The sequence below is a fragment of the Canis lupus genome, chromosome 34 (genome assembly GCF_048164855.1).
Source record: "Canis lupus baileyi chromosome 34, mCanLup2.hap1, whole genome shotgun sequence".
In the NCBI taxonomy this organism is placed as follows: domain Eukaryota; kingdom Metazoa; phylum Chordata; class Mammalia; order Carnivora; family Canidae; genus Canis; species Canis lupus.
The window spans coordinates 8,364,256-8,377,414 of NC_132871.1; the positions used below are offsets into that span (position 1 = coordinate 8,364,256).

Here is a 13,159-nt window from a genome sequence, read left to right on the forward strand (position 1 = left end):
TACATAATGTTAATGGAAATTTGTAACTGGAGTCTCATTATGGGTCACAATTACTTTGCTGGAAAAAAAATAGCAATGACAGAACTGGGTTGGGATCCATTCTCTCAAAATAAGTCTTGCAAATAAGCTTTCTTATAATTATATTACTTTAGCCTGAAATTTTTACACTGTAGCAACATCTTACCCATCAGGAAGGAAGTGGAAAAGGATGCGGTGTATATATAGGTATATTCCATATGTCAGAGTCTCCTGTTCCAATTACACAAATTTTTTTTTTGTCAATTTGGATAAATTGGTCATCTGAGTTCCAGGGATTAAAAGCAGATTAGAAGCAGTAAATTAGAATAGGGGAAGAGACACAGAGCCAACTAATAAAATAAAACTTCCTGACATCCCATAGCACTTTGCTATTGACAAAATGACCTTGGAGAGTCACCCGCTGGCAGGATAAGAAGCAGCAAAAGAGTGCACGGCCAGATATAGCATGCAGTGGGGCATCACTGTGGTGTAGTGCAGAGAATTATTATTTTCTAGATTGATAACCCTAACTCGTCATTTTAAGAAAAAAACCAAACTATCATCATTTGACACATATCACCAACGTGGCTATTGTGTACTGGACCATAAGAATACAAAACTCCTGAGGAAACATGGAGTCCAGAGTGAATTAAAGCCCATAGAATTTAAGTCATGGCCAGCGTGACCAGGCCATACCATGGGTCCATTGAAAGGATATATATAAGAGAATAGAAATTTGTTCTGAAAATGTCCATCCCAGAGGCTTAAAATGTGTTAAAAGTTTACTGTTTCACATCTGCAAAGTGACCCTTTTTCTTTTTTTTTTTTTTTAATTTTTATTTATTTATGATAGTCACAGAGAGAGAGAGAGAGAGAGAGAGAGAGAGAGGCAGAGACACAGGCAGAGGGAGAAGCAAGCTCCATGCACCGGGAGCCCGATGTGGGATTCGATCCCGGGTCTCCAGGATCGCGCCCTGGGCCAAAGGCAGGCGCTAAACCACTGCGCCACCCAGGGATCCCATCGTTACCATGTCCAGAAAATATCACAAACATAATATGAACACACAGAACTTGCAGGATGGAGAAAAGAGCCATTCCTGAGACACACTGCCATCTCCAATGTCAAATGGAGCAATCGTCTTCTCTCTCCAGGCTGTCCCACTTGTGCCACCGCAGGGCTTGCCTGGAGCACAGGAGGACAGAAGCCAAGGGGGCCTTGTCTTGAAATCTCTCCAAGCCTTAAGCTTAATAGTTTGTCCATAATAATCGTAGCAAATCATTCAGGTTGAATTATAAATCTTTGGGTCCTTTCATTTCAAATTCAGGCATCCCTGGGAGTTGGTAACTGCGAAGCCTTCCATTGCTGAAAATGAGCATTGGAAGCTTTTTCCTGGAGTGGGCAAAAGGATGGGCAAGAAATGAAACTCATGAAGGGAACGTTAAGAGAAATGGACTATTTGTTTTGTATTTTGCTTCTGGCCAAACCTGTGCCATAGTTCCAATGAAGGCTTTATTTTTTATTTTTAATTATTTTTTAATTGGCTCCATGCCCAACGTGGAGCCTAACGTGGGGCTTGACCTCACGACCCTGATCAAAACCTTAGCCAAGATCAGGAGTCGGATGCTTAACCAACTGAGCCACCCAGAGGGCCCCAAAAGGCTTTTGTTTTTAATGCATTTCCTTAGTTTTAAAATGTCCCATGTCCCTCACATAAATTGGCCTTGCCAACAACAAACTCACAATAATACATTCTTATGCCAAACCAGCCCCAACCAGCTTAGTCAAGACTAAGAATAACAATCCAGCCTGGTCGTCATCAGCCTCTTTTGCTTTCTGCTTCTTCTCAAAGAAGCTTTGTTTATTCCTAACCCTGAGAGAAGCTTACAGCTCCCTGGGAAATATGGTGAAGATGTTCATTCTGTTAGTTGCAAGAGAACTACAATTGTAAAGGCTTAATTTTATTCCTAATCATGACTCTATTAACTTAATTCCATAACAAATATGGAGGATCTGACCAAGTGGAAAGATAGGAAAATCACACCATTTGTTAGGGAAAAAAAAATTTCTCTTAGTATTTTAAAGATTTTTAGAATTTTTATTAATATGGATTATCACAACATTTAAATTTTTTTAATAGGGTAAAATACCCTGCCCCAGCTTTGGGTGTTTTTTTCTGCCTGAGTGCTCCAATTGAGCAGTTGTCTTGGCCATTTTCACCATTCCCCATTGTTGACAAGCTAACTAAAGTTAGAAACAGCTGCAGGAACAATGATCCCATAGCCAAGCAAACATGGCACTCAGTTCCTTTAAAAATATGATCTCAAGTTATATGGGGATTAGATGGGAAGTTAAGTTTTCATGTTGGAATATGCAGGTAAGAAATGTAAGCACAGTTAGATTTTCCTGAAAATCTAGTTGTTAAACGTACTTCGTTCATGCTGCCTTCCACTTGTGTCTGCAATAGTCTTAAATTTGAGCTGGGATAGGCACAAGATTTAAAATAAATTTTTTTAGGACCAAGAGAGAAAAGTGCCAGCAACTTTGTCAAAGGAGCTCATGTGTCAGAAAGAAGCTGATTCCATTTCACATACCCATAGCGCCATGAATACTCTTTGGTCTTATAAATCATCTTCAGTGGAAGGGCATACATTCTGCAGCAACAGAAATAAAATTGTGCTCATCATTTATCAGTCTTAAATTTTTTGATCCAAAGTAGATTTAAAATTTCATGGTTTAGAATTACAATATTAAGGCTCAAGCCTTTCTCCCTTCATCACACAGTTTTCAAATAGAAGTTGATCTTTCCCATTTAAACTAGCAGACATAACCCAGTGATTATGAGATTGATGATAGAGCCCCTCTTCCTTTCTCTAGACTGAAGTTTATAATATAGATCATGTTCCAGTAAGAGAAAAAAAGAGTATAAAATTTTATTTTCCAATGATAGATATTAGTGAGTGACAGGACATATATTTTCCCTTTTCTTTTTTCTTTTATTCTGCTTATTTTTATTTAAAATAAAAATTATTTTTAATTGCGGTAAAATACACATAAAATTCACCACCTTAACCATCTTAAGGGTAAATGATATTAAGTACTTTCACATTGTTCTATCCATTTCTAGAACTTTTTAATTATCCCAAACAGAAACTCTGTACCAGTTAAGCAGTAACTCTCTACTGGGGACATGTTTTTTAATACAAGAATCTGTGTATACCTATAGTTGCAGGTTATGACTTTGAGGAGAAGAGTTCCTGCCAAAGTTTAATGTGAATAACTCAGGATGTAGTCCCTTTATTTATTTATTTTTAAAGATTTCATTTATTAATAAGATACAGAGAAAGAGGCAGAGATAGAGGCAGAGGGAGAAGCAGGCTCCCTGCAGGGAGTCAGATGGGGGACTCAATCCCAGGACACCAGGATCATGCCCAGAGATGAAGGCAGACTCTCAACCACTGAGCCACCCAGGTGTCCTGGATATAGTCCCTTTATATCTCAATCCCATTTGTCTTTTCTCACTAGAATCGAAGACATGTGTATTAAAACACTGAATTTCAAAGAATTTAAATATTTTAGATTTTATTTAGTATTTTTAAATATTTAAAATTTAAATTTCATATTAATTGGTTATTTCATAAGTATGCCAGTTGAACACGATCTTCTCAAATATTTTTGTGAGTTCTAATAGCGAAATAGTTTCCACCTCTCTAGGATGTTACTGATTTATCAATTTAAATGTTTAATATGATCTCTGTGGTTGGCTTAATTGGTAATTTAAAATTAGTATTCAACAATTTCATTTACCATATAAAATAAACAACACTGATTAAGTATAGGTATGTCAGAGGAAAAAATTGAATCTGCATAATAATTTCCATATATGCAAGTCTGCTTGGGCCTTTATAGATAATTATCTCCAAGAAATGTTACAGATAAGGTCAAGGTTCCGTTATTACAATATGCGGAATTTGAAATAAGCATTTTGAGAAAGCAAATATTTTTAGGGCAGATATGTTTTCTATGCATTACAAGGCTAAAACCTAGCATGTACACAGCCTTTATTTCCTTCCAAATAATTTATTTGCTGTCATTGAAAAGAATTTTAATGTGTCTCTGACTTTTCTTATCATAGCTCAAATTTATCAACCATGACATTGTTCATTTTTTGCTGTTAAATGCTTCCATATAATCTGAGAAGGTTTATGTTTTTCTTTATATTTCTCTTTACTGATAATGTAAAGAGAGAGTTGCCTGTCAATATGTTTATCTCTCTCGAATATGGAAAAGGGCATGGAAGGTGGTGTGTTTAATGGAACTGGACTGCTTAGAACTTTGGTTCACTAGTAAAGTTGAACTGTGTGTTCTTAAGGCGAGCTTAATGCATGCCCTACTCTCAGTTCATTGCCATAGGCTCTGTTTATACACAAGCTAGCGTTGCCATCAGTGGTGATGCTGTCACTTTATTTTCCATCTTGGAAGGACATCTGAAGTTAGTGGCCTATATCTAAGAAGGAAAGATCTTCAGGAAACTTCTAATGAAAAATAATTCTTTGGCTGAATTTGGGCAAATAAAATATTTTTGCTACTAAATCTCATATCGGGTCCCCTCTTTTATCCTACTTATGTTCTCAGTGGTCTGAATGTCAACTCTTTATTGACCTCTGCAACAGGATCAGCTCATTGGAGCCTAATAAATTCATGCCTTGATGCTAGAAGAAAGCCCCAGGAGGCAGAAGGATCTGGGGCAAGTGCTAGCATACGGAGAACAGAATGAATGGGAAACACGATGTCAAATAAATACAAATAAAAAAATTAGAGTTGTTGAGAATCTATGACATGTTAAAAACTTGCTTTTTTGGAGGCCAAAGGATATTTTATATTTATAAATCTAATTGTAAATTACAAATCAAGGTTCACCTGGGTGGCTCAGTTGATTAAGCATCCGACTCCTGATTTTTGGCTCAGGTCATGATCTCAGGGCCGTGAGATGGAGCCCCGCTTCAGACTGCACACTGGGTGTGGAGCTGCTTAAGATTCTCTCTCTCCCTCTCCCTCTGCCCCTCTTTTGCCACTTCTCAAAAAAATTACAAATCAAATAGTACAAAGAACATCTTAGATTTTGGGGATATATTTAAATTCACATTATGTGTTTACTTAGCCGACTTGTTTCCTATTGAAAAATCACTGAATACATTTGGAAGATTATAAATATTTTGAAGTGTTAAGATTTTTTTATTTATTACAAGTCAGTGTCAGTGTCCTCATTTTAAGCAAATCATCTGTTTCTTTTTATCGAACTGCAGCTCAAAGAGTCATTCAAAGATATCAAAAAGAAATTCAACAATTTAAAATTTAATTACACTAAGAAAAATGAAAAAGCTCGGAATCTAAAGGCTCTTAAGAATCAAATTCAACAAGTCGATGCTCATGCTGAAAAGATACAGGTAAAGAGAAAATGTGAGTGGTGTGTTTGTGTGTGCATGTCTGTGTGTATGCGTGTACATGCACTACTACAATTATTGCAAAGTCATTCTGCGTTTCAATTCTAGAAGCCTAACCATTGGGCTTTTTTGCAGCATTGGGACTCAGAAGGTGGTTTTCCACTTTTGTAGCAGTTAAGTTCCTCGCATAAAATGTATACGTTAATTTATCTCGAGGCAGCTCTAGGATGGATCCTACCAAACCTACCCAGCCTCTCTGCTTCCATTCTTCCCCACCACATGCATACACACGCACACGCATGCACGCACATCCATGTACACACCTCTCTATACCCCTTTTCCTCTGCTTGCACCTGCCTCTGTCAGGAACTTCCTCCACTACTCCCGGAACTTCTTGTTCTACCTTGATTACCACATGTACCAGCTAGATTCTTTGAATACCTTTCCCAGGAGACAATGAGCTCCCTGAAGATAGTAAAATATTTTATGATCAATGTCTTTTAAAAAAAAATCATAATATAATTCTTGAAATCTTGAATAGGACCTGGTATACAGTGAATTTTCTATATGATTTTGATGCTGCATCAATAAACTATGTGGAAGAAAACCCATTCTTTCCAAAATGCATTTGTGATCATTATGATTTTAATATATTATCATGGAGAAAGCTGCAAAAACTTCCCCAAGTTTTTCTCTCAATATGTAATCACCAGCTAGCCTCATAAAAAAAAATGGGAAGTTATTTTAAAACTGTTTCTTTTTTCACACAGGCTTTGAAAAGGAAAATGGAAAAAATTGAGAAGAAGACTTCTAATTCTTTCTTAAATTATCCAAATAATAAAGTTAATGTTCTTTTGGAAGCCATGAAGGATTTGCAAAAACATGTGGATGATTTTAACAAAGTTGTGATGGATTATAAGTTGAATTTGGACCTGACTGAACATCTCCAGGAGACAATAGAAGAGGTATCCTCTTCTTGCTGTAATGGTATCCATATGTAATGCTTTTAAAAATTGCTCTGCTACCCTAAAACAATGCTGCAGCAGTTAATTTTGTTATTAAATCTATGCATCATCCTCCTCTTCATGATTATTTCCTTAGGATGATTTCTTAAAATAGAATTGTTAGACTGAAGTGGATAAATGTCACAAGGTTTGATTGTATTGTCCAGTTGTTCTTCAGAAAGATTTTACTAATTTACTTTTACCAGCAACGTATAAAGGTTTCTCATTTCTCCATGACTCCATCAAGTCAAGATGTTTCACTATCACAGAATTATACTTACTGCTGGCTATCTTTTTAAAATATTCAAAATGACTTATTTCACAAAATTTGAAAATATTTAGAAAGAAACCTTAATGCTGGGATTTGTCAGGTACAAAAATTGTTAGTGGTGTTATTTTTGTTTCTGTCAAGAGGATAAATGGCAGAGTATGCATGAACTATATGAAATTGGACAAGTTAAAGTTATTATTTGCACATTTCATATTGAAGAAATTCCACACTTGAAGTTCTTTGTGGCCCATTATCCTGTGATACAAAATGTCTCTCTTTACCACGGATGCAGCAGCTTTTAGATGTAACACCACACTAAGGAAGATGAGGATGATCATTCTTCTATATCTGATACATAGGTTTGCTGTGGCTCCATGGCACTTATTTAAAGCCGGCTCCTAACAGAGTCATGTGTTTCTATTTCTCACTCATCATAACTGCTCTGGCCTTGGTCAGACACATTCCTTCCATCACAGTTACTTAGTACTTTTTGGTGAGAAACTGTCTCAATTCTCTATTGTGCTTTTCAAATATTGAGTACAATATTCGAAAATATTGATTTGAGTACCTTCTATTTTAAAAAAATGGTTAAATACTGTTCTTTAGATAATACTTCCTCAATCCATAGACTACATCTCGTTCTTAAAAGAGAATTTATTTATTTATTAGAGTGTTAATTAGGCAGTGCTTTATCCATATCTTGTTAATAATTTCAGTTAATTTGCTTGATTTTGCACATTTGGGCTTTTTCTCTTTTCTTTTAGCTGATAATTTGAATTCTTCTTAGTGTCATATGCTTTTTTATATTGCCTGTTCTTATAAGTCTGCAATGTTCTTAGGAAGTATATTTCAGGCAAATCTAAGAAGGCGGGGAAAGCAAATGAATTTCCATACCTTTATTTTCTTATCTAACTCTAATACCTTAGTGCAGAAGCATATGATCATATTTTGATATTTTCCTTATTATGACTTAGAAAGTTCAAACTAACATGATTATAAAGTTGGAGGAAATTGAAATGTGATACTTTAGTGGTCAAGATGAAGAACTTTAGAAGGATGGCATCTCTTTAATCTGTGCTTTATCCCATTTAATTTAGTGTCATTTTTGGTATGAAGACGCAAGTGCCACAGTTATAAGAGTTGGAAAATATTCCACAGAGTGCAAGACAAAGGAAGCTGTGGAAATTCTCCACCAGCAGTTCAATAAGTATATCATGCCTTCAGTGCCTCAGCAAGAAGAAAGGATTCAGGAGATCAGTGACCTAGCTCAGCGCTTATACGGTGAGGTCTCTTTTAAAATATCCAGCATTTGCCATTGAACAAATCTGTAGCGAACCTAACCCAGCAGAAAGCAGAGCAAGGCAAGCCCTCAGGGTCCTCACTACAGCAATTATTCAGGCAAGAGACTCAAGATAAGAGCCCGTATCTACAAAAGTAAACAGTAGGGAATAGAGGAAGGAGCTTCTGCCTGCAGGAGAAGAAGCCTTTGGATTTTAACTATCTTGTGTAAACCCTCCTTCTCTATTCTCTTTTCTCCCCTATTCCTGTTGATCATCCCCAGGGTAAGAAAACCACAACAATGCTCTGCTTCTGTAGATAAAAAAAAAAAAAAAAAAAAAAAAAAAAAAAAAAAATCTCATCTCCACTAGGGTGATTTCTTGAAAAACATGCAAAACTCCTCATAACACTTTAATGAGGTATAAAGCTGAGATTGAAGTCTGCAGCGCTCATATTTCCATGAGGGGTGTAGTTTGTGGATTTAAGAAACAGCTGGTTTGGCTTGTGGATTTAAGAAATGGTTCCCTTGCCTTCCTCTCATTTGTGGGATAAACAGGAGAACTCAAATTATCATGTCACTGGTTCTGCTTTTCTCTTCTCCAGGACCAGGAAAGATAAAACAGTTGTCTGTCTCAGGAGTCTTTCTATCTAAAGGAGGCCCTAATTTAAGAAGCCCTCTGGGCGATGACAGTCCTTGGGGGTGCTGAGGTACAAGTTTCATGAATCCCCTGATGCTGTTCCTGTAGACAGGGGTAGTTCCCAGTGGCCAGGCAAATCTAGCCCAGAAGGCAGATAGCAATGGGGGGAGGGGAGCAAAATGCTTCAGCTGGCTGCCCACATTGCGGCCAGGTGGGTATTTTCTCAAGTGACATAGAACGCTATCCACGGATAACTATAAAAATGCATAGAACCATATGTACTGTAATACAGAGAACAAATTATTTCCAATATCATTATATATTATTTCAGGACATGGTAAATACTCACAAAGACCCGATACTAGTTAAATCCCCCTCCCATCACGCATATCCTGCATCCTGCCTTGCCTGTGTTCCTGGCCCTTGTCACCAACAGACAGATGGATAGTATAGCTATTTGTTTATTGTCTGGCTTTTGCACCAGAGTGTAAGCTCCATGAGAGAAGGGATTTTGCCTCATAGTTTCCTGCTTCATGGTACATACTAGGTGCTTCACAAATATTTGATGAATAAATGAATCATTGAGTGAATACCTTGAACAAGTAAGATGAATGGCATGAGTCTTCATCTGCTGAGTATGGAAGCTATGCAATTAACATTTGCAGTAAGTGAGAAGTGTTAGGATTATTGTATTAACTCTTGGAGGCCACCCAAGCATCACTGGACCCGGCATTGTAATGCAAATAAATGTAGCTCAAAAAATTGTTTTGAGTACCTATTATGTCCAAGATAATATGATTGATATAAAGACAAATAAAACTTAGTTCCTTCATTTAAGAATCCACTGCCTATGCCTGGAAATGCAGTGAGAAAGGTGATATGAAAAGTGTGTATTGGTTCATGAGGGTTAGCATCACAAAACACCACGGCCTGGAGGGAGCAATTCGTTTCCTCACAGTTCTGGAGGCTGGAAGTCCAGGATCACAAGACCACAGCGCTGCCCGGGTTGGTGTCACCTGCAGCTCCTCTCCTCGGCTGGCAGCTGGCTGCCTTCTCGCTGCCCTTTCACATGGGCTTCCCTCTGCACCCACCCTTCTCTTGGGTCGCTCCCTCATCTTACACGGTGGGATCCAGTCATCCTGGGTTAGGGTCCCAGCTTGATGGCCTCATTTTAACTTAATCACCTCTTTTGAGATCTTATCTCCAAATGTAGCAGCAATCTGAGATTGGGGCAATCGGGCTTCAACATAGGAGAATTCTGGAGGAGACACAATTCAGGCTATTCCAGTGTGAAAAGGTTTAGTCTAAACCTCAGAGTCTGTAATCCCGGTTTCAAATCCCTACTTCTGCAATTATTGTCTGGGTAACCTGAAGAGGCTGTTTGGGCCTCAGTTTCCTCATTTGTAAAATGCAATAATAGAGCCTTGAGAATCCGAGGGGAATTACATTAATGCTTATCCATAAAGTGCTTATCCATAGTCACATAGTAAGCACTCACTACGTGGTAGCAATTTTTATTATTATTCCAGCAGAGAGAGAGTAAATTTAGGTGGGGGATGATTAAGAACACTTGACTGAAGATATCGGTATTTGGAGTAGACAGCAGGGAGGGGGCCAAGGGCACTCCTGGTGTAGGAACTCCTACACTCCACTCTGGCTGTGGGGAGGAGTTGCTGGTTCACTTTGACCAGAGACTAAATATATGAAGGAACTAGGGTGACATACATTCGGGAGAAGATCCTTGAGACCGTTTTAGGGAGGGCTTCAAATGCCGGATTGAACAATGACAATGTTCTGAGCAGGAAAGAACGGATTAGAGTGGAACTTTAAGAATATTAACACAGCAGTATGATTTAGGTTACATAAAAGTGACAAGGTTCAGCAAATGTAATCATTTTTCCGAGGTACCTGGTTTGATTTTTTTATTTTTGTTTTTGTTTCAAAAAAATGCCTTCATTCATTTATCTATTCAACAAGTATTTATTAAGCACTTACTGTCTACCAGCTTTTACACCAGACACTGGGGAGGTGAATTAATGCCTGGGATTTTTCTTTTTTTCTGCTAAGGATTTCAAAAATAGTTTTTTGTCCCTTCTCCCCAGGTTTTGAAGAGGGACAGAAATATGCTGAGAAAATCATGGCAAAACACAAAGAAGTTCTTGAATCTATCACTGAATTATGTGTCTCTCTCACAGAGCTTGAAGAAAAGCTGAAGGTAATTTCTTCTTTCCAGAATATGTATTTTTTCAAGGGATATAAATAAAAACGTGTTGATAAGTGTCTTCTGGTGCAAAGATGTTCTAATAGAAATTCTCAAGGGACATAATGTGCACATTTGTTTCACAGCTTTCTAACATAATTATCTGGGTGTTTCTGATAATTAATTCTGTTTCTTTTCCATCACTGCAGAGAAAAATATTGCTGGGAAGGAGGGCTAAACACAATTAAGGTGTCTCATTTACATTTTCATGGATCACATCCTAAAGGATAAATGTGTGCCATTAAAATCAAAGTAAAGTCTGTATTAAGTAGCCTTATGTTTTCATTCCCAAATAATAAATGGAAGGTTTTTTTTTTTCCTTCCAAATCATGGCCCCAGAGAAAATAAAACTAAATCTTCAGGTATTGTATTCACTGAACATTTAGCTTCATGGAAGTATTAAACCAATCATTAGCATCTTTCATGAGATAAAAAGTTGATGAAATAAAGGATAGAGAGAAAATATGTTGATGTCTAATGCTTAGGCAAAATGCAGTTAAAAGACAGAAATACATACATTGTTTTGTCTGTATTTTGTGAAAACTAGTTTCATTAGTACTGTTTGAATGACTGGCTGAAAGAACTGGCTACTTAGGATGGAGAGAATGACTAGATAATTAAAACCATAGGCTTTAGAGTAAAACATAGCTGCTTAGGAATACCAGTTCTCCCAATTCCCCCAATTATTGGATTTGTAATTTGGGGTAAACTACTTCATGTCTTTGAGTCTCAGTTTCTTGATCTGTACAATGGAGTGAACAGGGGAAAGTAATCACAGAGTAACCCTGAGGATTAAATGTGAAGAAACCCGTGATTATCATGATCATTGTTGATATTGAGACGTAAGGGTGCTCTTGTAGTTCAGAGCAGAATTGTATTTCTAGCAACCATTTTCTTCTTTGTGAATTTCCATGTCATAAATTTGAGGACCCAGTCCATTCAGAATAGTTTGCTAATTGAGGCAGTGACCAACCAAATTATCTTTTTTTCCTTAAGAAACTAGATTTTCAACTTTTTTACTGTTTTATATAACACTGCAATGAACATCTTCATACATATTTTTTCCCTCTTGTGTTATTCCCTACACATAAACTCTCCAGAGCAGATTTGAGTAAATGAGTATGAAGTTGTTAATGTTTCTAATATATATAAGTTAAATTGCATTCCACAAACATTTTACAGTTTTAATGCCACCAGTGATGTATGAATGTGCCATATGTCCTATTATCTTTTTATTATCTTTTTAAATAATGATCATTTCTTCTCCACTTCCACCCAACTCTCTGAGGGTCTGTTTCTTCTCCTGACTTCCAATACATAGCTTGAAAATAGCTGCTTCCTCTGACTCTTTGCTCTTTATGATCTTTACATCAGCCCTTCCATTTCCTTTGTACATCTTCAAGTGAGATCCACTTAACAAAATTTACTCTTATCCATTTCTGCTTTTCACCTTCATAGCCATTCTTTCTGAAATTTCTTGTCATTCCCTCTGCCCACTTCCTTGTTCCCATTCTTTTCACATCCCTTAGTCAGTATGGTACCCTCTTTTTCTCATTTTTCAACCCATCACTTGGGTTCCCTTTTTCACTAGTCAGGAGCCTCCGATTATATACTCTAGCTGGATTACCCTTTCTAAATACAACTGCTAGTATCATTTTTACACCCAAAGTACTTCACTACAAATTGTTCATTGCTTACCAAATTTAGTTGAAACTTTAGGCTTTCCAATGTTCTGAGGCTGTCTTTCCAAATTAGTGTGCTGCTTTATTCATTGTAGGTCCCTGTCTCACTGGTCTACTACCCCACGTTCCTGAGTTTTCTGCTTTTAAACTTTTATGTACATGACCTTCTCTCTCTGCTTATCTAAATGTTACCATGTCTCAAAGCCAAACCCAAGTGCTGCCTCCTCTGCCAACTCCTTTGCTGGCTGTGTCCCTGCCTTTCTGATCCCCAGAGCACTTGTGTTCTTTCCTACTATAATGGTCACATATAACTACCATTACTACCCCAACCTGTCTACTTGGTTACACCTGAGGAAACCTTTGGCTCTGTTGAGTTTAGGGTCCCACACAACATTTAACACTGTGCTTTGCCTAAAGCAGGTTCTCCAGAAAGAGTTTTGGCATTTGTTGTAAAAACTCAAAGGATTGGTACAGAGAAGAAGAATCATTCAATAGCTCAAAAAGGTTTGATTTGGGTGCATATAAAAATGAGGAAGGGCCTCTCTGGCAAGAGATACATGCATCAG

At 37.3% G+C, this 13,159-nt stretch overlaps 1 protein-coding gene and 1 long non-coding RNA gene across 4 annotated transcripts in view; one reads left to right on the top strand and one right to left on the bottom strand.

Moving 5' to 3' along the window:
- CCDC141 (coiled-coil domain containing 141) overlaps positions 1-13,159 on the top strand; it is a 180,655-nt gene that overhangs the window by 148,757 nt on the left and 18,739 nt on the right. For all 3 annotated transcript variants that reach the window (XM_072811090.1, XM_072811092.1, XM_072811091.1), the window contains exons 18-21: positions 5,323-5,463; positions 6,231-6,425; positions 7,833-8,016; positions 10,754-10,866. In XM_072811090.1, the coding sequence (XP_072667191.1) occupies positions 5,323-5,463; positions 6,231-6,425; positions 7,833-8,016; positions 10,754-10,866 (633 nt within the window). The remainder of the gene's footprint in view (positions 1-5,322; positions 5,464-6,230; positions 6,426-7,832; positions 8,017-10,753; positions 10,867-13,159) is intronic.
- Positions 829-12,763, bottom strand: LOC140624334 (uncharacterized). The gene is made up of 3 exons (XR_012023824.1): positions 12,610-12,763; positions 2,611-2,670; positions 829-1,408 (listed from the first exon to the last, which is right to left on the bottom strand). It is a non-coding gene; the product is annotated as an uncharacterized lncRNA (long non-coding RNA).